At 32.4% G+C, this 23,388-nt stretch overlaps 2 protein-coding genes across 8 annotated transcripts; both read left to right on the top strand.

The window, feature by feature from the left end:
• Positions 1–2,251: 2,251 nt before the first annotated feature.
• On the top strand, positions 2,252–16,264 carry LOC111714925 (dnaJ homolog subfamily B member 12-like). Of its 7 annotated transcripts, none has more exons than XM_023490165.1 (14): positions 2,252–2,368; positions 4,976–5,051; positions 5,675–5,737; positions 6,190–6,267; positions 6,520–6,687; positions 9,319–9,404; positions 9,746–9,870; positions 10,605–10,690; positions 11,918–12,031; positions 12,440–12,505; positions 13,819–13,874; positions 14,401–14,458; positions 14,770–14,878; positions 16,119–16,264. In XM_023490165.1, exons 1-13 carry the CDS (start codon positions 2,319–2,321, stop codon positions 14,863–14,865), a joined length of 1,122 nt encoding a protein of 373 aa, XP_023345933.1. In that variant the 5' UTR covers positions 2,252–2,318; the 3' UTR covers positions 14,866–14,878; positions 16,119–16,264. The 7 variants fall into 7 exon arrangements, with proteins under 7 accessions (XP_023345933.1, XP_023345932.1, XP_023345929.1 ...); XM_023490164.1 differs by having other exon boundaries at positions 16,092–16,264; XM_023490161.1 differs by lacking the exon at positions 16,119–16,264 and adding an exon at positions 15,938–16,080.
• Positions 16,254–23,353, top strand: LOC111714928 (serine/threonine-protein kinase OSR1-like). The gene is made up of 13 exons (XM_023490167.1): positions 16,254–16,285; positions 16,781–16,892; positions 17,240–17,338; positions 18,364–18,446; positions 19,152–19,215; positions 19,744–19,845; positions 20,385–20,540; positions 20,604–20,670; positions 20,885–20,919; positions 21,652–21,730; positions 22,325–22,449; positions 22,527–22,618; positions 23,245–23,353. The coding sequence occupies exons 2-13, from the start codon at positions 16,785–16,787 to the stop codon at positions 23,351–23,353; spliced, it is 1,119 nt and encodes a 372-aa protein (XP_023345935.1). The 5' UTR covers positions 16,254–16,285; positions 16,781–16,784.
• Positions 23,354–23,388: the final 35 nt, after the last annotated feature.

Raw genomic sequence — 23,388 nt, 5'->3', positions numbered from 1 at the left:
GATACTGATTTTCGCCATTCTTTCTTTCTTTTCATTCTGCAGGGGGGGCGCGCCCCCCCTCTCAGGTGCTAGGGGAGGGCGCGTGCCCGGCCGCCCCTCCCCCCTAGTTGCGCCTCTGTAAATAATTATTATATTTGTTTTTAGAGACAGAAAAGAAACCCTAAAGAGTGTTGATATTTTGGAAGTTTTGTTGCAATAAACACAAGACATTATATACGTTTTTTAGTTATTTCATGTTTTTAGTTAAAAAAGCTCTTTATAACTTAAAAATTAATTTAACATGCGAAGCTTTATAGGGGTTATTTTAGAGGCACATTTGGGGTATTTGAAGGGGACGGGCGTCTAAGATAAACATTTTAAGAGATTTTAGGATTTTGGTTTAATTTTTGAGAAAAGATAATGTTATTTTTACTAATTGCTTTGTAAAGGAAAAGTTCCTTTTTGTTATTCAATCTCAAGGGCCCAGATCCTCCTTATCTTAAAGGAGCTTTAGGACCGGGCGCAGTGCAGCTAGGGAGGGGCGTCCCTATGATTAATGGGGCTCCACGAGCTCCACCCTTAGCTGCATCAAAGGGACAACCACCCAAGCTCATTGCACTGCGCCTCTGGATAAAACTATTTTCTTCTTATAGTTAAAAAAACTGAATGTTTCTGGATTTTGTTGTGGATTAATTAATATTTTGAATAAAATAATAGAAATGTATGTACATTGCTACAGTGAATCCCAGATATATGAATACATAGCAAGAAATTTTTTAACATGTCGTATTACATATTTAAGATCAAATGCCTCCGAAAAACAAGTTTAATATTAATCTATATATTGCATTCATATTTCAGGGCTAATAATTTACCTTGAATTAAAAATAAAAAAAGTTTCTTTAGAATTATCAAAAAAACTTATGACGGTCTATGTATTATTCATATATTTGGGATTCACCGTATACATATGTGCTAATATTTGAGTTTAAGAATTTTTTTGTGGAATACATTTAAAAAATAATTGTTGTAACTATAATAATGTAGTTATAGGAAATGTAACTTATTTATTTTTATTTTTGTAAGATATTACTTTTTGTGAATTATGTGGTACTGATGTAAAATAATGTAAATGATTAAAAAGAATAAATCAATCATCTAAAAAACCCATCTAATCTACATCATTTATCCTCATTATTTATGTACATATATAGTAAATACATGCAGTGAAAACCAGAAATCTCTGTAATAGAAAGTCGACTTTTAGAATAAAATTATGTCTTTTAATAGTTTAATGAACAGCAATTGTGCAGTGTAAACAGGCCCATTTCGCTTTATAAGTGATTTAATAAATTACTAGTAAAGCTATTTGCTTTGTAACTACATCATATGCACTTTAGTTTGGGGTTAATGTCGTCTTCCTTTTACACAATTATTTTCTCTCTCAATGTATTAATGTTTTGGTACTCAAACGACAAAATATAAAAATGAAAAAGAAAAGGACTTTTAGTTTATTGCCCTTTGTGGTCAAAATGCTATACAAGTTGGTAGTATACTGTAGTGTATACATCTGTGCACTTGAGCTCGAGTAGCTCAATCGGATCGTACATCTATAGTACGTCTCCTGACTCTTTACACACTATAATGTAAATAAATGTTTTATTACTTTTATTTTATACATTTAAAAGTAAAATAAATCTCTGTTTGTATGTCTAATCATAAATATTAAACCCCTTTGACCGATTTGCCTTAATTTTTGATAGAGGCCAACTCAGTATAACCAGTAAAAGTCTACTTAGCTTAATACAAGTCATTCAGATGAATCAACTGTTATTACTATGGTTGATAATCATACCTTTCTGCTATCTAGACATTTGTCATCTTCGTCTTTATTTGATTCCATTTTAGATACAAGTTCCGGACAATTTTTAGCTATGTAACTAAATAGTAAGCACCCTAATTCCAAAACTTTCAAGGGAGGAGGGATATCCCTAATATTTAACCTTGAAATAAAACTTCCTTCCAATTTTCAGAGCAAGGATTGTCTTAATTATATAATAATTATACTTTCAAACTATTTAAAACTCTGCTCTCTTGAAGACGACTGAAATCTGAGTTTATACCTTATTGCGGCATTTTCGCGTAATACGTTGCCAAACCCAACCTTTTAAATATTCTTAGAATGACCTAAGGGAGGGGACTTCATGAGCAATAATTGATTGAAAATGCTATCATTAATTCATTAAAATCTTAAAAACGTTAAATGATTTGTTCTTTTCTATGTTTTCAGAAATTTACTATTTAGTTACATAGCTAAAAATTGTCCGGAACTATCTAAAATGGAATCAAATAAAGACGAAGCTGATAAATGTCTAGATATAGCAGAAAGGTATGATTATCAACCATAGTAATATTAGTTGATTCTTCTGAATGACTTGTATTAAGCTAAGAAGACTTTGGGTCTGTCCTCGGATCTATCAATTTTGTACATGATTTTTAATCGTTATTTAGGTAGTTTGGTAATTTCCTATAGTAATCCTAAAGTTAAAAATGTCGTCATTACTATTATATAAATGTAAACATTAAATTATTAAAGATAATTTTGAAAAATTTTCATCATGTAAATAATACATTTATGAACCATTTTGATTTATTTATTCCATGGTCTTGGTTAATTTATGGCGCTACCCGGATCCATATCAACGTTTCCTGATACGGATCCGGATCCGAAACACTGATCATTAACATAAAATATATTTATTTTGTATCATCTAAGGGTAAGGTTGGGTTAGGAAAATTTCTGGGTCGAGCGCTGCGGCTAGTACAGGCTAGGGGTATGAGCGCCGCGGACAGGACTCGACCTTAATTTCAATAATTTTCAACAACATTAGTATATATTTAGGGTTAGGTTAGGATACTCTGCTAGGGGGCCGAGCGCTGCGGCTAGGACAGGCTAGGGGGCCGGGAACTGCAGCCACAAGACTAACTTTATCAATGTGTGTCTTCTTTTAACTTTCAAAAAATCGATAAAAAATTATGTACAAAATAGAGAGAGGGGGTCCAAAAATCCTTTACTAGAAAATTACCAAGACTTTTTTATTTCTGGAAAGTTTAAATACGATAATCATCATGATTTAATCTTAATTTAATTGCTGACGAAATAAAGTATTATTATTTACATCTTTGTCAAAGAGGAATCACACGATATAATGGTATAATGTTTGGTTCGGTTGGGATAACATATATTATGTGTTCATTCCAAAAGTTTAAGATTTGCACCCNCCAGCGCTCGGTCCACGGAGTATAGGATATGAGTACCGGAGTATGGAGCTTTGTGCATACAGTATATTAGATAAAAAGAGTTGCGGCCAAGGAGTATGGAATATATAGGAGAAAGAATCGACCCGGCCTGCCCTTCCATATGATTATACAATATACATGCTTTGCAGACGGTACTCCATTTGAATAAGAAATAATTGTCTGATGTACAAATACAAATGTTTTCATAATAGGTTATTGTATGCACTTAAAAGGGATAAACTTAGGCTAAATTTCCCAAACAAATACATTTTTGTGGTGCAAAAATATTGGCAATGCAAACTTATTTAAAAAAAATCGGTTTCATATAATATGAAACAGTTAAAAACCACATTTAAATTTAAAGACTACCATTAAAAACTATTTATCAAATGGAGTACCGTCTGCGAGGTGAGGAAGGCCAGCCACAACAATTTCTCGTCCGAGCCACATTTTCATTTTCTCGTCTGAGCCACCTCGGAATCCTCGTTCTTCGATTATTTGGGTTTTAAATGTTCCAAATCTCGAAGATAAAACTATTTTTTTAAAATTTGGCCACGTTAGGGCATAAAATATGGATGGACTAAAGTATTGCAATGATTACATCATCTTCAAACCCATGAGAATGATGTCAAACTTTATTTAGGTAAAAGATTAACTTGAAAACTTTAATTCAATTAAAACTCTTTTTCGAGATTTACAAAAATTCAATATTTCATTCATCGGAGGATTAGACACTGAAAAAATAATATTGAAAGGACGAGGATTTCGACGTGTCTCGGACGAGAACATGAGGATATTGTAGCTCGGACGAGAAATTGTTGTGGTTGGCCTTCCTCCTCTCCGTCTGCAAAACATGTATATCATATAGTAGGGCGGGCTGGGTCGTTTCCTTCATCCTTATATTCCATACTCTTTGCCCGGCCCATATGATTATACAATATACATGCTTTGTAGACGGTACTCCATTTGATTTCAATAAGAAATATTATGTTACAAAACCGCATACATGTATTCAGAATAGGTTTTTGTATATGTTAAACAGGGAAAAAAGTAGGCTAAATAACGCCAAACAAACACATTTTGGAAAGCTGAAATATTGGCAATTCAAACGTATTTGTTTTATAATATATAAAATAAGTGAAAAAATCACATTAAAAAATTTAAAGACGACATTTAAAAAAAAACTCTTTTCCAAATGGAGTACCGTCTAAGGCCAATCCTTCCAACATTACAGTCGACCAAATGACGTTTCTCAGTTGTGATCGTATGAATTATCTATCAGATAAGAATTTAGTGTGAAACATTTGGCGGCCAAAATATCGTACAGCCACTGTTCAAACATTTTTAAGGAGAGAACGGCCTCTGTAAATCATGTATTTATCATATCATTTTATTCCATTCTCCTTGCCTCGGTTCCAGCCTGTCTTAGCCTCAGCGATCGTCTCCATGGCCTGTCCGTGCCGCCAAGAAATTTTCTTAACCTATACCTCACCCTAAAATAGTCACAAGTCATTAGTTTTTTTTATCTCATTATCAGAGAAAATATCGAGTTGAAAATGTTGAAAATTATTCGAGTCGATTATATTTGTCCTAATAATAAAATGTTCATAAAATTCTGCAGAATAGATAGTTTTCAGAGGGGGGGGGGGGTAAGTTATACATCTGTTTTATTATTACTCATGATAATATTCTCTAGGTGTGTCCAGCAGGGCGATAAAGCGAAAGCAGAGAAATTTGTCCAGAAAGCTATGAAACTCTATCCTAGTAAAAGAGTAAGTTTTTTTCGTTGTCGATGTCTATACGGTAATCCTAAAGAATTTGATATCGCTCAAAATCATTGAAAAATCCTCTCGTACAAAAATAAATTGTGTAATTAAAGGTCTCATTGAATCATAAAACATATTTAGAAATATATTTTAGATTTATTTTGAATAGTAAATAAAAGATAGAGTGGAGCACCCTTTAAACTGGCCCCAGGGGAATTAGTTCCAAAGCGGGTTTATGACCCATTGACCAAACTTGGGTTAAAAATGGGATTGGAACTAATGTTTTATTGAAAGTTTTTTTATTGATAACCAGATGGAAAAGGTGTGTGAAACTATTTTTAATGGCCCCTTCATAAAAAGTTTGCAAACATAAAATTCCTTTGATCCTAAATTCTTATCTGCTTAATTTGTATGTCCGTGTTTTAGCCTCAGTTCAAAGTTTGTTGAACGATTAATGAAAGAACTTTTATTTAAATTAAACAAAACCTAGTGTTTTATACTTAGTGTGCAATGTACACCATACTTTGGACACATGTGAACTGTGAAAATATGTTTGGGGTTTACAGAATGTCCCAAAAAGAATAGTGAACAGGAGAAGAATAAAATAATAATCTGATTTGATGGTTTAGTGTCGTGAACTACTAGAAACAGTTAGAGAAATGGAGGTGGGCAGATCAAAGGAAAATTCGAAGGTAATTGATATTGTGTACACTTTTACAGCATTGTATGTCATTAAGTAATATGTAATTTTGACTTGTCTAACATTTTATATAAATTTTCTAGCGTCTTTTGGAGACTTCTGTTTGCACCCGTGCACAGCACAAAATTGAAAATATTTTGGTATTTAGAACAAAGTTTTAAATTAACGTCAACATATCGATTAGAATCGTAAAATAAGAACCCTTTTAAGGTTCAATACTAATTTTAAAAGATTTCATATAAAAAATATTATTTATTTAAATTAATGAGTTTTGATACTTTCCCCCCAATATAAGTTTAGCTATATAAATTAAAACCTAATAAATTATTTCTTATATTTGGGCAAATTTACTTTCAACGGGGGAGGTTTGGGGCTGATTTTTATTAGAGATGTTTTACCCATTTTACTGTTAATAAAGATAAGTATTGACATTTATTATTTTAGACCGAAACTAGTCGTAACAGTGAATATCCTGAACCTAGTAATGATGAAGCTACAACTAGTTCTGCTGAGTATACCCAGGTACTAGTCAAGACCATGATATATCCTGAACCTAGAAATGATGAAGTTGTTACAACCAGCTCTACAGAGTTTCATATCAGAAAAACCCTTAAGATTTATTATCATAGCCTCTTTAATATTAGTACTATTATGTACTGTACCGTACTATTCTGTACTGTACTGTACTGCCAAAAGTTTGAAAATATCTTCTTTTCTAGATACAATTAACACTGACGAAATAAATATTTTATTTTAATGTGAATATTTTTTTAGGAACAAATAGAAGCTGTGAAGCGTATACGGAAATGTAAAAACTATTATGAAATTCTCGGCGTGAATAAGACTTCCTCTGAGTCTGAACTGAAGAAAGCGTACAGGAAACTAGCCCTGGCTTTTCATCCAGACAAGAACAAGGCACCAGGAGCTGGAGAAGCTTTCAAGGCTAGTTTTTTGTAATTAAAGGGACTGTTGACGTAATTTAGAGTGACCAGGTTCATTTTCCCAATTCGCCATGATATCTGTTTAACTTTACACTGTGAGACCCATTTAATTGTGGAATAGTAAGACGACTTTTAAACTCAAGTATGACCAAAGAACATGAAATACAGCAGTTGTGCGGTTGATACAGTCCCGTTTCACTTAATAAGTTGATTTTCTAGCCACTAAACCTATTTGCTTTATTACTACTCAAAACATTACTAAAATATCGTTTTCCTATTCCATAGTTTTATGGGTCACACTGTATGAGTAATACTATCATCGTTTTTATTGATCGTGATAAATTCTGTTAAATTTTTGAAGTCGCTTTAACAAAATTCCGCAGCCTAAGACACCGTGTTTTAATATGGTGTGTAACTCAAGTAATGGATAATACCTTATTTTGGAACTTCTGGCAACAGTTTTTCCACAGATTCTATAAAAATGTTACTTTTAACATGTTTGCAATTTTTAAAAGTTTTCTCGTTCATCATCGAAATGAGGAGTTAATGGATTTGGAACAAGAGTGTAGTTTAAATTGTCCCAATTTCTTTCCGAAATAAGTAGGTTTGGAGAAAGTATTTAACCGGAAAACGAATAAAATCGTGCCAAATTTATAAACTTTCTCTCGGGTCTGCAATTATATGATTTTCCCTTTCCCTTTATCCTTAGGGAACTGAGGTTTATTTCTGGGCAGGGCTTAGGATCCATTTAATTTTGATGCTGATGCTGATCCGGATCCTGGATGAACTTGATGAACCATTCAGAAATGAGGAAATTTTTATAATCTCTCTTTCAAAAATTCAGATTTAGGTTTTTTGCAGTTTTTGGTTGATATTTTACCCCTTGGATCCGGATCCACGCCGCATATTTTTGCGGATCCGGATCCAGGAAGCCAAAATCTTGCGGATCCAACGGATCTGGAATCCTAAGCACTGTTTCTGGGGTGTATAATTGGGAAACATACCTAAAAACTATCTTTCAACGAGGGGGGTGGGGATCGATTATAAGAAAATATACAAATCTGGTTTATTTTTCTACTGTTCTGAGAATTATTACTTAATAAATAGGAGGATTTTTCTTTTTGAAAAGAAAACAAGAAGCTATAAATCCAAGATAAGGATTTATACAACTCAATCCGGAACAGAAATTGATTTATTGTCTCAAATTTATTTATTTACTACTCATTGAAATAAGAGTTTAAAATGCATCATAAAAAATATAACTTATAGCTTTTTATCCAAAAGACAGTCCGTAGGATCCGGATCCATATGATCCCTAACATTTTGTCTTCCTGGATCCGGATGAAGATCTGCAAAAATATGCGGATCCAAGGATCCGGATGGATTCAAGGGACAATATATCTACCAAAAACTGAGAAAAAAAAGTTAAAGTCCATATCCGAACTATTCAAAAAATTACTAAGTTTTTCCATCATCAAGTGTTAAAATGAGCTAAAAAGAAGACAAATTAAATTGAATAAAAAAATTCGTTGATCTTGAAAGTTCATGACCTGGAACTGGATCCATTTTTTTCAGGTTTGATCCAGGATCCGGATCCATATTAGAATAAAATAGATCCTAAGCACTGTTTGACAAAACTTTTGATTTTCTAATTGTTTGAAGCGATTTTAACAATTAACCCTTATTTTTATTAGAACCCGTGTCAAGTAAGACATTTTGTAATATCTCTTTCAATATTAATAGCAGAAAAGATAAAATAGTAAAAGAAAAGATATAATATTATTTATATTATTATCTAACACATTAATGAAAAAAAAAATTTCAAAAAATTAATTTTTTCGTGGGCTACGGGGTGTTTATATATATTTATTTTTTTTGACAAATCACCCTTTTTTTGGCATTCTCCTGCCTTTTATATATGGTGGCTGGTTCTAATTTTAAAAATAATGTTATATTATTACCTAGGAGCAGGATATGAAGTCAGATTACCAATATCTCTTTCCGGAGATTTTGAACCTCTGAAAAGTGACCTCCGTCGGCTCCAATTTTGTATCTCCGGCCTCGTTAGACATAAATAGCCAATTAAAAAAAATATTCCCAATAGCCCATAAAATGAATGAAAAAAAATATTCAAGTTTTTGATGTTAAAACAGGGTGCCGAAAAGTGCTTTTTTTCGATACGTTTAAAAGTGAAGAAATCAACTTTTTACATTATATTTTCCTTCCTTTTATAGTATATTTTCCTTCCTTTTATAGATGGTGGCCGGTTCTAATTACCTAGGAGCAGGATATAAAATCAGATTACGGATATCTCTTCTCGGAGACTTGAAACCTCTGTGAAGATGTACATCCACACTGTTCATCGTTTTATTTAATGATGGACGAATCCCATTCTAGAACTACTAGCTTCAAATTATTTGGAGCGGCCGGATTCCTAAATGAGCCGACGGATGTCACTTTTCAAAGGTTCCAAGACTCCGGAAAGAGATATCGACAATCTGACTTCATATCCTGCTCCTAACAAATTATATGAGTCTACATTCAAAAATAGAACCGGCTGCTATTAATATTGAAAGAGATATTACAAAATGTCTTACTTGACACGGGTTCTTTATACCTTCTCTTTCTTCAGGCTATCGGGAGTGCCTACGCTGTACTTTCCAATACTGAGAAGAAGAGACAGTACGATCTATATGGAGATGAAGATAGTGCACCCAGGTACGGTTTTACAGTTGTTAAGTGTACCTACATTGTACAGTAGCATTAAAGTAGCATAGTGAATATTAGTTTAGTATACATCAGTTCAGTAAACAGTTTCAGTGAACAGTAGTTAAGTGAACAGAAGTTCAGTGAACAGAAGTTCAGTGAACAGAAGGTCAGTGAACAGTAGTTCAGTGAACAGTATTTCAGTGAACAGTAGTTCAGTGAACAGTAGTTCATTGAACAGTAGTTTACACAAGTGATATTTGAATTTGGAATTCATGGCTGGAGTTAAGACAAATTGGATACTTAATGTTAAATTATGGATTTATTGATTGATTGAATATTGTCCTTGTTAGGTCCAGGCGGACCCAGAGAAGCGGGTTCTACGAATACGAGGATCCAAGCCACGGGTTCCAGGGGGATATGACTGCGGAGGAGATATTTAACATGTTCTTCGGAGGCGGCATGCCAGGTTCTTCAGGTAGGAGGGATTTTATTTGGTTTTCGGAGGCAAGACTATTAAGGTTTAATTTATATTTTACCGAGAAAAGTGGGTTTCCAATAGAGCAATAATAGCGAAAGATCTATAAAATCTTAAAGCAAAGATATGCCAGATCTATTTTATTAACAGAAGGATGAGTAATCACATATGTAATGAGAGTGTAGATGAGGAGAAAGGATAGAAGTTCTATCCATGATCTTGTCTCCGGAACTACTGACTTGCGGATTTTAAAACATCTTGTTTGTGGATTTCTTCCTTGACAATGAAGACGATATTGACTCGTCTGTCGTGCATCGGGACACCTCCCTTGCATGGAAATACCTCAATCTAAAGTTTTAACCATTTCAACACAATGTTGGACATATTCAATGTTAAAATATTGAAAATTATCTGTTGACATATATTAAATTCGCGTTTAGTTCTTAAATGTATTTTAAAGGAGGTGAAGGCAAAAAAAATAATTTCCTCTCGAATGTTGTCTTCCTTTAAAATCATAAAATAATTAATATTTACTCGAGACATAGATAATTACATAGATAATTTTTAATGTGTTTTCCAATCAAAATACATTTATAAATATCGGAAAATGTCATAACACTGCTTTTTAAGTCTAACACTTGTGTTGAAATGGTTATTACTTTAGGGGGAGGTGTTTCCATGCAGGGAGTTGTCCCTATGCACGACACCGCTACAATCTATTATTTATTGTTTAGTGTATGTACGACGAGGGGGTAGATGGACTAGATCAGGGGCAGGAGCTGGACATGCGCAGGAGCATCAACAGCATTCACAGGAACAGGTGTGTGGCAAGGCTTATGGCCCTTTAATTGTAGTGTTTGATTCGACATGNCCCCGATTGTTTTTTTTAATATTTTCACAACTTAATTTCATAGTACGAGGCCCAATTTTTGGACCCCTAGATTCAATGTATTGATCATTTTAACTTTTTTATACATTTTTTTGTGTTGTTCAATGTTGAGTTGACTGGTTTTTGTGTTTTCATTAAAACTAGACTTCTTAATACACTCTTAATCATTAATATACATTAAACAAAGAGTTGAGATTAACCTTCAACCAGTGGTGTAATTTTCTTGAAATCATTCCCCCCCATAAGTCAGTATGTTTTATAAGGGTCGTATTTGCGCTGAATTGGGGAAACTAATGATTTAATTGAATTGTTGGGGGAGAAGTATCAAAAGAATGAAAAAACTTGCCTTTTGATGTTAAACTTTTCGTTTTCCCCAGATCATCACAATCAGAAAAAAATATTTTTAAGAAACTTTCCTGATATTTTTTATGAATGGATGCAACTTGTGAATTATGAAAATTTACCGTCCTTGCGTCCTTGCATGCTTGCGTACTCTCATACTTGCATCCATAGACATGTTAATATTTCTAGTAAGAAACAGAACTAGGAGTTTTGGAGATTTACAGGGTGAGTAAAAAAAAAGTGTGATTAGAGGCGTTTAGTGCAAAATTGTACCTATTTTTTTGTAACTCCAATGGCAAAAAAATCTGCGAAACTTTGCTCTCTCAAAATCAAAAGTTCAGAAAAGCAAAAATGTGTAAGTATATTATTTCTATCAAATTCTAACAGTTTTTAAATATTGAATCACAGAATCACAGAAAATTCGCAATATTGTAATTGAAAATTCGTAATTTTCAGATCACGAAATTTTTCTTGAAAATCTTGAATAATGTTATCTTAATAATCCTCTAGTTCCTTACTTCTTAGAATATTCTGAAGTTATAAATATATGGTGTTCAGTTGAAAACTGAGGAGCCATTGAAAAACAACTTGCTTCATAAATTAGACCAGAACTAAAAATTGAGAGTTTTCTTTTTACAATTTTGTGAGAAAAAAAAATTTTGCGTATTTTTTTGGCCATTTGAATACCAAAAAAGGATAGTTGCACAAAAAAGGTACACTTTTGCACCAGACGCCGCTAATCACACTTTTTTTTTACTCACACTGTACGTATATGGCTTCTCGCATTTTCATATCTGAGGGAGACTTTTTTTTTAGGGAGGATTTGGGGCTCTCTTCCAGTTGTTACCGATCCTCTTTCTTATTCTTATGTCACTCTTCAGCAGTCTCTTTGTAAATGATCCCTTGTACTCATTCGATCATACGCATAAGGTACCAAATATAATAACTTTTTATGGTTTGGAAAAATTTATGTTTTTGGTAAAAAATATTTAATGCTTTTGTCACATTGACACCGACGGCTTTCTGTAGATGATTTTCTACCAATTTTTATTAACAAACATTCAATATAATATTGGACGAAGAATGACGAATATCAATGTTTAGTATAATGTTGGACGAAGAATGACGAATATCAATGTTTAGTATAATATTGGACTAAGAATGACGATTATCAATGTTTAATATAATGTTGGACGAAGAATGACGAATATCAATGTTTACTATAATGTTGGACGAAGAATGACGAATATCAATGTTTAGTATAATATTGGACGAAGAATGACGAATATCAATGTTTAGTATAATATTGGACGATGAACGACGAATGTCAATGTTTAGTATAATGTTGGACGAAGAACGACGAATATCAAGGTTACCTACTACGTAAAGGAATCATTCCACCAGGTAAAGAACGTTTAAAAATTAAAATTTTAAGAAAGGAAAAAACCTTGCATTAAAATTAGTTGTTCAATGTTTAAGAGAAAATCAATTTTGTTCCTAAAATTATGTTTAAGATTTTCCCCCATGATAAAACCCAATAATTTTGTTCTTCATTTCCTTTAAAAAACTAACACTAAATTTTTGTTTCTCAAATTAATAAATTGTTTATGCTTTTACGTTATTTATTATTTATGTGTATTTCATCCTCATTATTACAACAACGTTCATAATTGTTATATAAAAATTATTGATATTACTTCAATGACTTCATCACATGTTTACTCACATCTAAGACAAGACTGATAGGGATTAAGAATACTCTACAAAATTCGTACCGGCATTTGTACCGGCCAGATCCTGTCACGTGTCCACTGTCCATACACTAAAGGGACCGTTTATTTATTTGGGTGATTCGAGGGTAAACTAAACAGCCTATTAGCTGTAAATTGTTATTAGTCTTACTCTTCAAAGACAACTGTGGCAGGAGAAAAAACGATTTTTCGTTCAGAATTCTAGCGCAAAGGTACGGTAACTTTGTCTGAAACACTTCAACAGACGTTTTTCAGCAACAACAGCCCCCCCCCCCCAAAAAAAAATTATCAAATTACAATGACATTACATACTAAAATATAAAACTTTTAATATTTGAGTTAGCAAGAAATTGACGTTTTTTCAAATATGATCTAACACGTTTATACAAAGACGACCTTCTCTGTCCGTCAAACCGGTTCCGAGATTCCAACTCGGGGATGCCTTGGGAATTAGGGAAAACGTATTAATTTGTCAGATGTTTAAAATAAGTCATATTTTAAAAAAAGGCAATTTTTAGATAATTGGAAGAAATTAAAGATATTTGCAATTAACTATTTGATACTACAATTTAATTTAAAATTTGAAATTTTATTTTAATCCATGTCTTATGAGAAAAGCATCAAATGTCTAGACAAAAGTACTGTTCCTTTGCGCTGGAATTCTGAACGAAAAATCGGGCTTTTCTTCGGCCTCAGTTGTCTTTGAAAAGTAAGACAAATACCAATAAATAGCTTATAGGCAATTAGTTTACCCTCGAATTACCCAAATAAGTAAACGGTCCTTTAACTTGGATTAGTGCCGCCCAATGATTTGCTTTTTCAATAATTCATTTTAAGTTTAATTTTTGTCGTATCTGTTTAGCTTTTCCAGTGACAGGAATTTATAGTAGTTCAGAGTGTGTTCCAGTTTGAATTAAAGAAATAAAGAAAGAAGATAATTTGGGTTAATAATTGATTAATTTCCAGGAGTTTACTGGCAGTCTGCGAAAACTTGAGAGACAGATTGAAGACGACTTTCTCAGGTAAATAATCCAGGGTCAAATATTTAGAAAAATATTTGAGAGGGTAAAAAGTTAGGCTGAAACTGGCATGTTTCCCCCGCTTTTAATACTGTTAAGCGTGGAAAACAACAAAAATATGTTTTACTTCTGAAAAAAAAACTGATAAAACAAGGGGTTTTGAAGTTCAAGTATAAATATGCACATCTTATAAAAAATCATCCCCATCATTTAAATGGGATTTATCCTTAATTTATTTCCTGTAACTGTAAACGTGATTTTAAGTCAACCTTGATTTTGAAAGAAACGTTGTCTGAAAACGTTTATGAAAACGGATTTTTTTTTCTTTTTGCTTTCTCTGCAAAATAGATTGCGAATGTCTTATTTGAGAAATATTGAAGAAAATATTATGATTATATATATATAGATATATATATATATATCTTTAATTCAGAAAAACAATGTTAACTTGCATATTATTTAACAAAAATACGTTTGAAGGGTAGCGTTGTGAATTAATCCTGAAATAAAATTTTAAACTTATTTTCAGTCATCTTAAGTCCCGGTGTTACCAAGAAAAGAGTTACAAAGAAAACCTTCTTTGGCAGGTAATCAAATTTTACAATGCTACTTGGGTGCTTTTTTATATTGCATTGCATTCTTGCAAGTATTTTTCCTTGAAATTGAAAAAAATCGCAGATTTTCTTTTTTAATTCTGTTATTTTTTGATTATTTTATTGTTATCACTATTTAGATTAGAAAGATTAGAAGCTTTTTAAAGTCGATATATCAATCACAATTTGTAAATTGTCAATTGGGTAAAATGCAAATTATTTTGATGGACAGAATTTTTCTATCAATTTCTTATTTCATAATGTACACTATAAACTGTACATAATGTACACTATAAAATGTTTAGGCTCGGTACAGCGGATCTCAAAACCTGTTTAAGAAGGCACAGAACTATCCTACGCCGTCCTGCGTCAGGCTAGAGGAAATATACGCAGCGTCGTAATCTGTGATATAAGGTTAACTCATCCTTCCCCCTTCACCCATTCCCTTCCCCTGTTATCCCTTAATAATATTATTATATTATATATACTCCTTCCCCTTCCTCTCCCTCTTTATTCCCTACATCTACAATCTACATCCTTCATCCTGCCTCCCCTTACCCTATATTCCATTCATCTTATTATTATACCCCCTCCCCTTCCCCTTTATTCCCTTCATCTTATTACTATACCTCCCTCCTCTACACCTTTATTCCCTTCATCTTATTACTATACCTCCCTCCTCTACACCTTTATTCCCTTCATCTTATTATTAACCCTTAATTCCCACCCCTGCTTTCAATTATATCACACATCTAGCGACCCCCCCTCTTTTTCCCTTTTAGTGTTTATGTTACGAAGAACTACTAAGAAATGGAATAATATTTTTAGATATTCTAAAATACTTACTAAATATTATAATTCGACGACTCATGGATAAAAGTTTTTTTTCTGAATAAGAAAAGGCGACATTTTTCTTTTGAAGTTTTCTTGTGTTTCTCGCATTCCGAGATTTCTTGATCCCCATAAAACCATATTTTCAGTTTTTATAATTTTCCATTTTGGTTTGTAAAATGTATGTACGTGTTTAGTGATGTACAGTCCGCAATAATCCAATGTATTCGATTTATATGTACACTTTGCACGTACTGTACACTGTACACGTGCAGTACAGTGAGCAGTTTAATTGTACTGAAGAACCTACGATATACTCATTTTATGAGTTATAAGCAAAAACTAACACTTTTATTTAATAACAATTATAATGTAAATTACTGTTTAAAAATGTGGATTGTTACATTTTTGACAAAATTTTAGTTCGTGGATTTTATGTTTATAAAAACATATTCATCGTTAATGATTTATTTGAAGTTAAATTATTAAATTTATTAGATGTTATGTTTTCAATATTTTATCAATATCTAGTTTAAAATAAGCGAGTTTCAAATTTTCGAAAAAATTTTCTAGTCTTTTTTTTATAGGCACTAAATATTACTAGTGTTTAAAAATTCGCAAAGATATCTTAATTATTAATAGGTTGATAGAAAATCCGCATGATGTGATAATGGTATTATTTAAACTTTATTTATCATGTTCTTTCTTTCATATCATAATGTCTATTTAATGGAGTTCTTTGTAAAATTAGGCCAGAAAATGCAACTAGATGAAAATGTTTTTTTTTCTGAAAAAGCACATTTTTGACTGAAATAAAATCAAGTAAAACCTTCGCATTAATCGTTGAAATTTTGCAATCATTTTATAGCAAATTTTTCTAATTATTTATGTACGTTAATGTTTTTCTGTTAGTTTGATCTTAAGTTAAATTAAGAGAAGTATTTGTTCTAATTTTTAATAATTTTCAGACAAACTCCTGTTTTAATCCCGGTGGGGATATACTATTCTGCCAAATCTTTTTATTATTATAAAATTGTCGGTTTTTATGATAAAATATGAAAAAAAGGAGGATATTCTGTATTTTTTTACATACATTTATTATCACTTTAGAGTAACCCTTGGTTGCTACTCTAATCTTCACATTTTAAAGGAACCCTCTACAAAATTTTATGACCAATTTACATCGTTACTAGTTTAATCATTAATTATTTGACAATATTAATGAGGTAGTTATCGTTGTCAATTTATTCCTTGTCCATACTGCATAAATCTGTAATACACTTCAGATATAGATTTCTATCATTTTCGATGAGATAAATATTTGAAGGATAAGTGATAAGGATAAATATGAAGGATATATATTTGATAGTTTAAATGGATGTCCACTTGAAATTGTGTCGACAAGGGACACAGTTTAATTTAAAGTATCGTGCCTTTTCCCGCCAAATTTTTCCAAGATGGCGGCAGGATAGTATTTTGGTTAAGTAAAATGGCGGAACTGAAGGACGAGGCAGGACCCAGCTCCGCCTGGCCAAACCATGCCAAGGATTATGAACTCAAGGAGGTCATCGGAGTCGGAGCAACTGCAGTAGTTCAGGTTCAGAAACAATAAACAATATTTTCTAATTTATTGTAATAATATCAAAATTTAAAAATGTTTTTCCTGTCAATAACAAAACAAACACCTACTCTATGAGGTTTGGAACACCATCAACGCCAAAATTTAAATCTTTTTTATGGGTTAATTCGGACTAGAAATTTAAACGAATTGTTAAGTCATAGGCCTCGAAAAATGTATTAAAAATTTTGTTTTCTAAAGTTCCATTTTTTATTAAATATTCAAAGCTTCAAAGGGAGGGAGAGGGGGGCAAAAGGATTTTCAAAATATTGACTACAAAAAAATGTAAAGGCATACATTAAATTAATTCAATCATTTACTTTTAGTCTGCTCTGTGTTTGCCCCGTAATGAAAGGTGCGCAATTAAGCGAATAAATCTTGAGAAATGGAATACAAGTATGGACGAATTACTTAAAGAAATTCAGGTTAGTCTAATCCTCGGAGATGTTCTTATCTTAAGATTGCAATTTGATTCAGACCTATTTATTATTTCTTATAACTCCACATTATGGTCTCTGCGTTTTTCTTTTATTGTGTGAGAATCATATCATTAATTGATCAATTATGTTAATTTAGGCTATTTCTCTTAACTTAACCCATACATATTGCCATTGGGTAGTAAAAATTAACATTAAAAATTAAAACATCTTTTAAACAATTTAATTTAGGTGTGACAAGTAAATTTGAAAAATGGTCCTTCTTGAAACACAGAACTTAAAAACGTGGTTATCGCAAAAATTTAATATCTAATTAAAAAACTCAAAAAACTTTAGACACATATATATATAAGTTTGTTTTAAAAACTAAATAATTTCAAATGTTTTTCCCCTTAATGCGTCCTACTAAAACTGATAAAATTAAGATTTCAAAAATTCTTAATCGACCTCTCTTTTTGTCAAATATGGAAAAGTCTTTATTTGATACTAGCTTCGGAACCCAGCTTTGCTTGGAGTTTTCGGTGTAAAAGTCAACCACCTCAGCTTACACTTTTTAAAGTAAGCTAAGAACATTTCCCCAATCAAAATTTGAGGCAAATCGGTCAAGGGGTTCCTGAATATTAATCGGACGCCCAAACAGACAGTCAAGACAAACAAACAGTGATTACTACTTTACATATAAATATTGATGTACAGTCGAAATAATTATTCATAATTAATTATTAATAATAATTATTCAGAGTTTGTTTATGTTTATGTGGTGTTGATTCTCAGGACTCCTATTGAAGTATAATGAGAATTTCTTGATTTCACTGTAAATGATTTTAGTTCAGCTTTAGTTCTGGCCATCATTGTGCTGATTTATTGATTGATTGGCTAACTGATTGATTGATAGGTTGATCCCAGATCATTATTACGAAATGTAAGAGACAGATCATAATTAAACATTAAGAATAATATGTTAACCTGGGTCCTGGATTTTAAAGAAAGAATGAATGATTTCTTGTGTGTAGGCAATGTCCTCCTGTAACCACGAGAATGTTGTTCGTTATTACACATCTTTTGTTGTCAAGGAGGAACTCTGGCTAGTTCTCAGGTGATTTTATTGATCGATATTGATTTATTAATCAACAATTTATTGATGGATTGGATCGATTCATTGATTTAATGATTTGTTAATCAGAATAATTTTTTGCTTTGTTGATTGATTTAATGATTAAACTGATAAATTTTATTGAATTGGATCTAATCAATGATTTATTGGATCATGTTAATTGGTTTCTTTTTTGATTTATTTATTGATTTTTTAATCAGATTAATTGAATGCTTGGTTAATTGACTTTATTGATGGATGGAAAGGTGTTGATCGTGATAAATTATTGATTATTTTCAAGTGTTGACTGATTGATGGGATGATTGATTGATTAATTAAAGATGCTCGATGTTGTTTGATTGTCTGACTGAGAAGGATTCTACAACTTTCTAAATATAGATCTGATAAGAGGACTGTAGGATTTAATTCTCTTTTCGGAGTTTGTTCTGAAGTTCTTAATCTATTCACTTACACAACTTCCTGAATATAGAAATAAGAGATAGTTTGAAACCTTAAGGTTTTATTCTCTTTTCAGAGTCCGTTCTAAGGTTCCTAAGTTGTCCAATCCTTCAGAAATTGTCAACGGACTGATGGCTTGTGGATTTATGCTGATTTATTGATTGATTGGCTAACTGATTGATTGATAGGTTGATTTACCGATTGATTGATTGGTCGACAGATTGATTTATTGATTGACCGATTTATTAGGCTGCTCGAGGTTGGATCTCTGCTGGATATAATCAAGCACAAAATGAAAGCTCAGGACTGTAAGGTAGCAAACAAGTTGTTGATGACTTTAATCATTTTATTTCATCAAGGTTGAAACATTTTTCAACCAAACCAGGGGTCCATGTAATTTTATCTCTGAACCCGATGGTATTGGGCTTGAACGTTAATTTTGAGACGGAAAATGTCTGTGTCATTATGAACTTTTCTAACAACATGACATCATACTTCCAGTTGTTTACAACAACAGCAGCAACTTGGACATGGTGAATTTCCGCCCCGCACATTTTTGATAGCATTGGACGGAATTAAATGAACCCCTGCTTAAGAAGGGGTTGAAGGCGAAATTTCAAGTGAACGCTCTATTTGTGGAGTGTCATGGATGAATGAGATTCTTAGATTTCAGGCTAATGAATTGATTATTTCCATCGTGGTTTCTCTGTAAAAATGACATGCTGATTTATGTTCAGAATTTTTAAGACCGAAAACAGCGACATGTTTCGAATGGTTTTTGAAGTACTTTAGGGAATCAGACATGTCACTTCTGCAGTCCCTTTAATATTGATTGTGTTAGGGTGGAGTGTTGGACGAGATTGTTATAGCAACAGTCCTCAGAGATGTTTTACGAGGCTTAGAATATCTTCATAACAACGGACACATTCATAGAGATATAAAGGTATAACAGTGGATGTTATCTTCATAACAACAGACACATTCATAGAGATATAAAGGTATAACAATGTTTATAATCTTCATAACAACATATTCATATGGATATAAAGGTATAACAATGGATGTAATCTTCATAACAACGGACACATTCATAGAGATATAAAGGTATAACAAAGGATGTAATCTTCATAACAACATATTCATAGGAATATAAAGATATAACAAAGTATGTAATCTTCATAACAACATATTTATAGTCTGTTAAAACTCTTCTTTCGCCTTTTTTCTAAAACTTCACAATAAACCTTGAGATATAAATGTGGAATAGAAAGACGACTGTTTGACTCAAGGTCTGAGTTTTAGTAGGGTTATGAACACGAATCACTGCAGTTGTCCAGTTTTCACAGACTTATTTCTTTTATTAAGTTGATTTTAAACTGCTTAAGAAAATCATCAAAAACACGCAAGATGGTTTAAATATCGTCTATCTAGCCCAAAGCTGCCGATGATGCCGACTTTAATATATATCATTTCTGTATTAAGGCCGGAAATATATTGCTCGGTGCTGACGGTCAGATTCAGATTGCGGATTTTGGTGTCTCCGCCTGGCTGGCCGCTGGTGGAGACCTCTCGCGGGCAAAATCCCGACACACCTTCGTCGGAACACCCTGCTGGATGGCACCAGAGGTCATGGAACAGGTAGAGTTTATTTATAGATACTGTCTCATCTGAAATTTTTGTTTGTAAAAAAGCGTATTTAAGGTTACAGGATATGATTACAAGGCTGATATCTGGTCTTTTGGAATTACTGCCATAGAACTTGCTACAGGTGAAATAAATACTCAATTATTGAAAAGATTGTTCATATCAAATAAATTCCGGATCCGGATCAGGATTTGAATCCAAGGAATAAAATAAAATGATGTTTGCTTTAAAACAAAAATCTGAATTGTTCATTAATTAGAAGTTAATAATTACTTATTAATCTCTAAATGGGTCATTTGAATTTTTTATTGTCAATTATATTCATAATTTTGTTCTAGGAACTGCCCCTTACCACAAGTACCCTCCTATGAAGGTTTGTAGTTTTAATTCATTCGAAAAATTCCATAAATTAATTTGTGTTTACTTCTTTCTTGTATTTCTTAGCTTTTTCTTACAGAGCTTCTGCAAGCCTTTCTTACGTTTTCAAATAATGACAAAAACAAATTTCGCAGATTTTACGATTTTCATTGGCGTATTTATGAAATTTTTATGAAATCAAAATTATTTGTTGTCAATTTTCTACGGCAGTAAACATCGCCTGGGTTCATGTAAGATCCCTTTTTTTGTTTGGCCTGCTTGGTTTAGCCGTTTTGACGTTTATTATTTGTAAACAGACAGACAAGCCAATTAAAGATTAATAAATGCTAGTTTTAGTTTCAACTCTCTAAGGATGATTTTTTATCATTTAAGAGACTGTAAGCGTAATTTCAAGTTACTCTCCATGCAAAGATAGCAATAAACGATTCACAACGGTACCCTTCAAAGCTTTGTCTGGTCAAGTATGAATTAGATGTCTAATATCCATGTTGATAATTTGAAAACTGATTATTTTCAACTGTGGTTTCTCTATAAAAAATTACCTGCGCATTTCTACTGCAGGAAAGTGTAAATGAAATTTCAGAATTAAACACTTTAAACTTAGAAAACGACAGTATGTTTTACATTATTGATCAGATAAAGGTTTCAGAAGTACCGTTGTGAATCGGGTATTGCCATGGTTACTTGAAATTATTCTTACAACCCCTTTATTGGTAACACCCTGTAGGTGCTGATGTTAACCCTGCAAAATGAACCCCCCACCTTGGACTCCGGAGCTGAAGACAAGGAGCAGTATAAAGCATTTGGTAATTTTAACATATACTTATAGGATCTTTTTAATTTCACAAAAAATAATGTCAGTCTACATTTATAAAATTCAGTTTAAAATTGTCACAAGTTGAAAAAGAATGTTTTTCTATTTAAATTTATTGAACACTGCAATTCCCCCAATCCGTTAAGTAAAATATACCACAAGATACAAAATACAAAGCAAATTCAATTATTAAAAGGTATTTTCATTTTCTAAAACAGATTAAGTTTTAATCTAATATTTCTGTATTGCACTTTCTTTTTTATCAATGACAACACTATTGATAAACTGCAACCTTTTTCGTGGTATTTAATTATAATTTAATTCTATCTGCAGACAGGGAAATATATTTTGAAGAATTATCCCCCCCCCTCATCAGGGTTGTGAATTTCAGAAAAAAATCTTTGTTTAATCAATTTTTGGCATGTATATTGTATATGTTGAACCTAACAAAATATAACGATTTTGAAGAATTTAGGAAGATAAATGAAAATTTGGCAAAATTTTCCCTTATTTGATACTTTTCACCCAAAACATCATTTATGTGCAATAGAAAATTTTAAAAAAGAATAAATACCCCTGTTTTTAGGAAAAACGTTCCGTAAGATGATAACTGAATGCTTGCAAAAAGATCCTGCTAAGAGACCGACAGCTGCGGATTTGCTCAAACACGCATTCTTTAAAAAATCCAAGGATAAGAAATATTTACAACAGGTAAGCATAAGGGGATATGGGGTGATGACTCATTTGGGTGTGTGTGTAATTCTTAACATTTTACACCCCTGTCTTAGGTTCTGGTGGTGGGAACACCGGCTCCTGAGACGAACCAGAGAGCTGTGAAGAAAACCAACCGAAAACCTGGAACATCGGGTAGATTGCATAGGTAGGACTTTTCATCAGGTAGATTGCATAGGTAGGACTTTTCATCGTGGATCGCGTAGGTTGGACTTTTTATCCTGTTGATGAGATAGTTATGACTTTTCATAGGGTGGATTGCATAGATATGGCTTTTCATAGGGTAGATTGCATAGAAAAAACATTTCATCGGGTCGATTGCATAGGTGGGACTTTTCATCGGGTTGATAGCATTGTTAGGACTTTTTATCCTGTATATGTGATAGGTAGGACTTTTCCATCAAGTGGATTGCAGAGGTAGGACTTTTCATCAGGTAGATTGCATAGGTAGGACTTTCAATCCTGTAGATGAGACAATTTCCTGGCTTTTCATCGGGTGGATTGCAGAGGTTGGACTTTTTATCGAGTAGATTGCATAGGTAAAACTTCTCATCGAGTAGATTGCATAGGTAAAACTTCTCATCGGGTAGATTGCATAAGTAGGACTTTTCATCAATCATTGGGTGTTGTAAGAGTAAATGAGATATTAATAATTTATTTTAAGAAATATATGTTCAATTGTAGTTTCACTATAAAAGCGACGTACGGATTTCTTAAAAAAGAAACAAATAAATGGATACTTAAAAAACGTTAACAGTCCGTTTAAATGTTAAGAAATGAGACCGGGGACTGGGTTTGGTCCTCGGATGAGGACGACGATGACGAGGATCCAGCAGCCAAGAAGAAAACTTCTAAATCTCCTAAACAGGTTTTATTTAGATAATTTTACTATATTTAACCATATATTTATCAATGAAT

The sequence above is a fragment of the Eurytemora carolleeae genome, unplaced genomic scaffold (genome assembly GCF_000591075.1).
Source record: "Eurytemora carolleeae unplaced genomic scaffold, Eaff_2.0 scaffold1665, whole genome shotgun sequence".
In the NCBI taxonomy this organism is placed as follows: domain Eukaryota; kingdom Metazoa; phylum Arthropoda; class Copepoda; order Calanoida; family Temoridae; genus Eurytemora; species Eurytemora carolleeae.
This window is presented reverse-complemented; position numbering and strand designations above follow the sequence as displayed.

Excerpts from the sequence above, each read along its gene's own strand:
- LOC111714925 (XM_023490159.1), top strand. The coding sequence starts at position 2,319 with ATGGAATCAAATAAAGACGAAGCTGATAAATGTCTAGATATAGCAGAA. Across the intron at positions 6,688-9,318 it reads GAGCTGGAGAAGCTTTCAAG|GCTATCGGGAGTGCCTACGC; the intron begins GCTAGTTTTTTG and ends CTCTTTCTTCAG. Across the intron at positions 13,875-14,400 it reads ATTGAAGACGACTTTCTCAG|TCATCTTAAGTCCCGGTGTT; the intron begins GTAAATAATCCA and ends ACTTATTTTCAG.
- LOC111714928 (XM_023490167.1), top strand. The coding sequence starts at position 16,785 with ATGGCGGAACTGAAGGACGAGGCAGGACCCAGCTCCGCCTGGCCAAAC. Across the intron at positions 19,216-19,743 it reads TGAAAGCTCAGGACTGTAAG|GGTGGAGTGTTGGACGAGAT; the intron begins GTAGCAAACAAG and ends TGATTGTGTTAG. Across the intron at positions 22,619-23,244 it reads ACATCGGGTAGATTGCATAG|AAATGAGACCGGGGACTGGG; the intron begins GTAGGACTTTTC and ends TTAAATGTTAAG.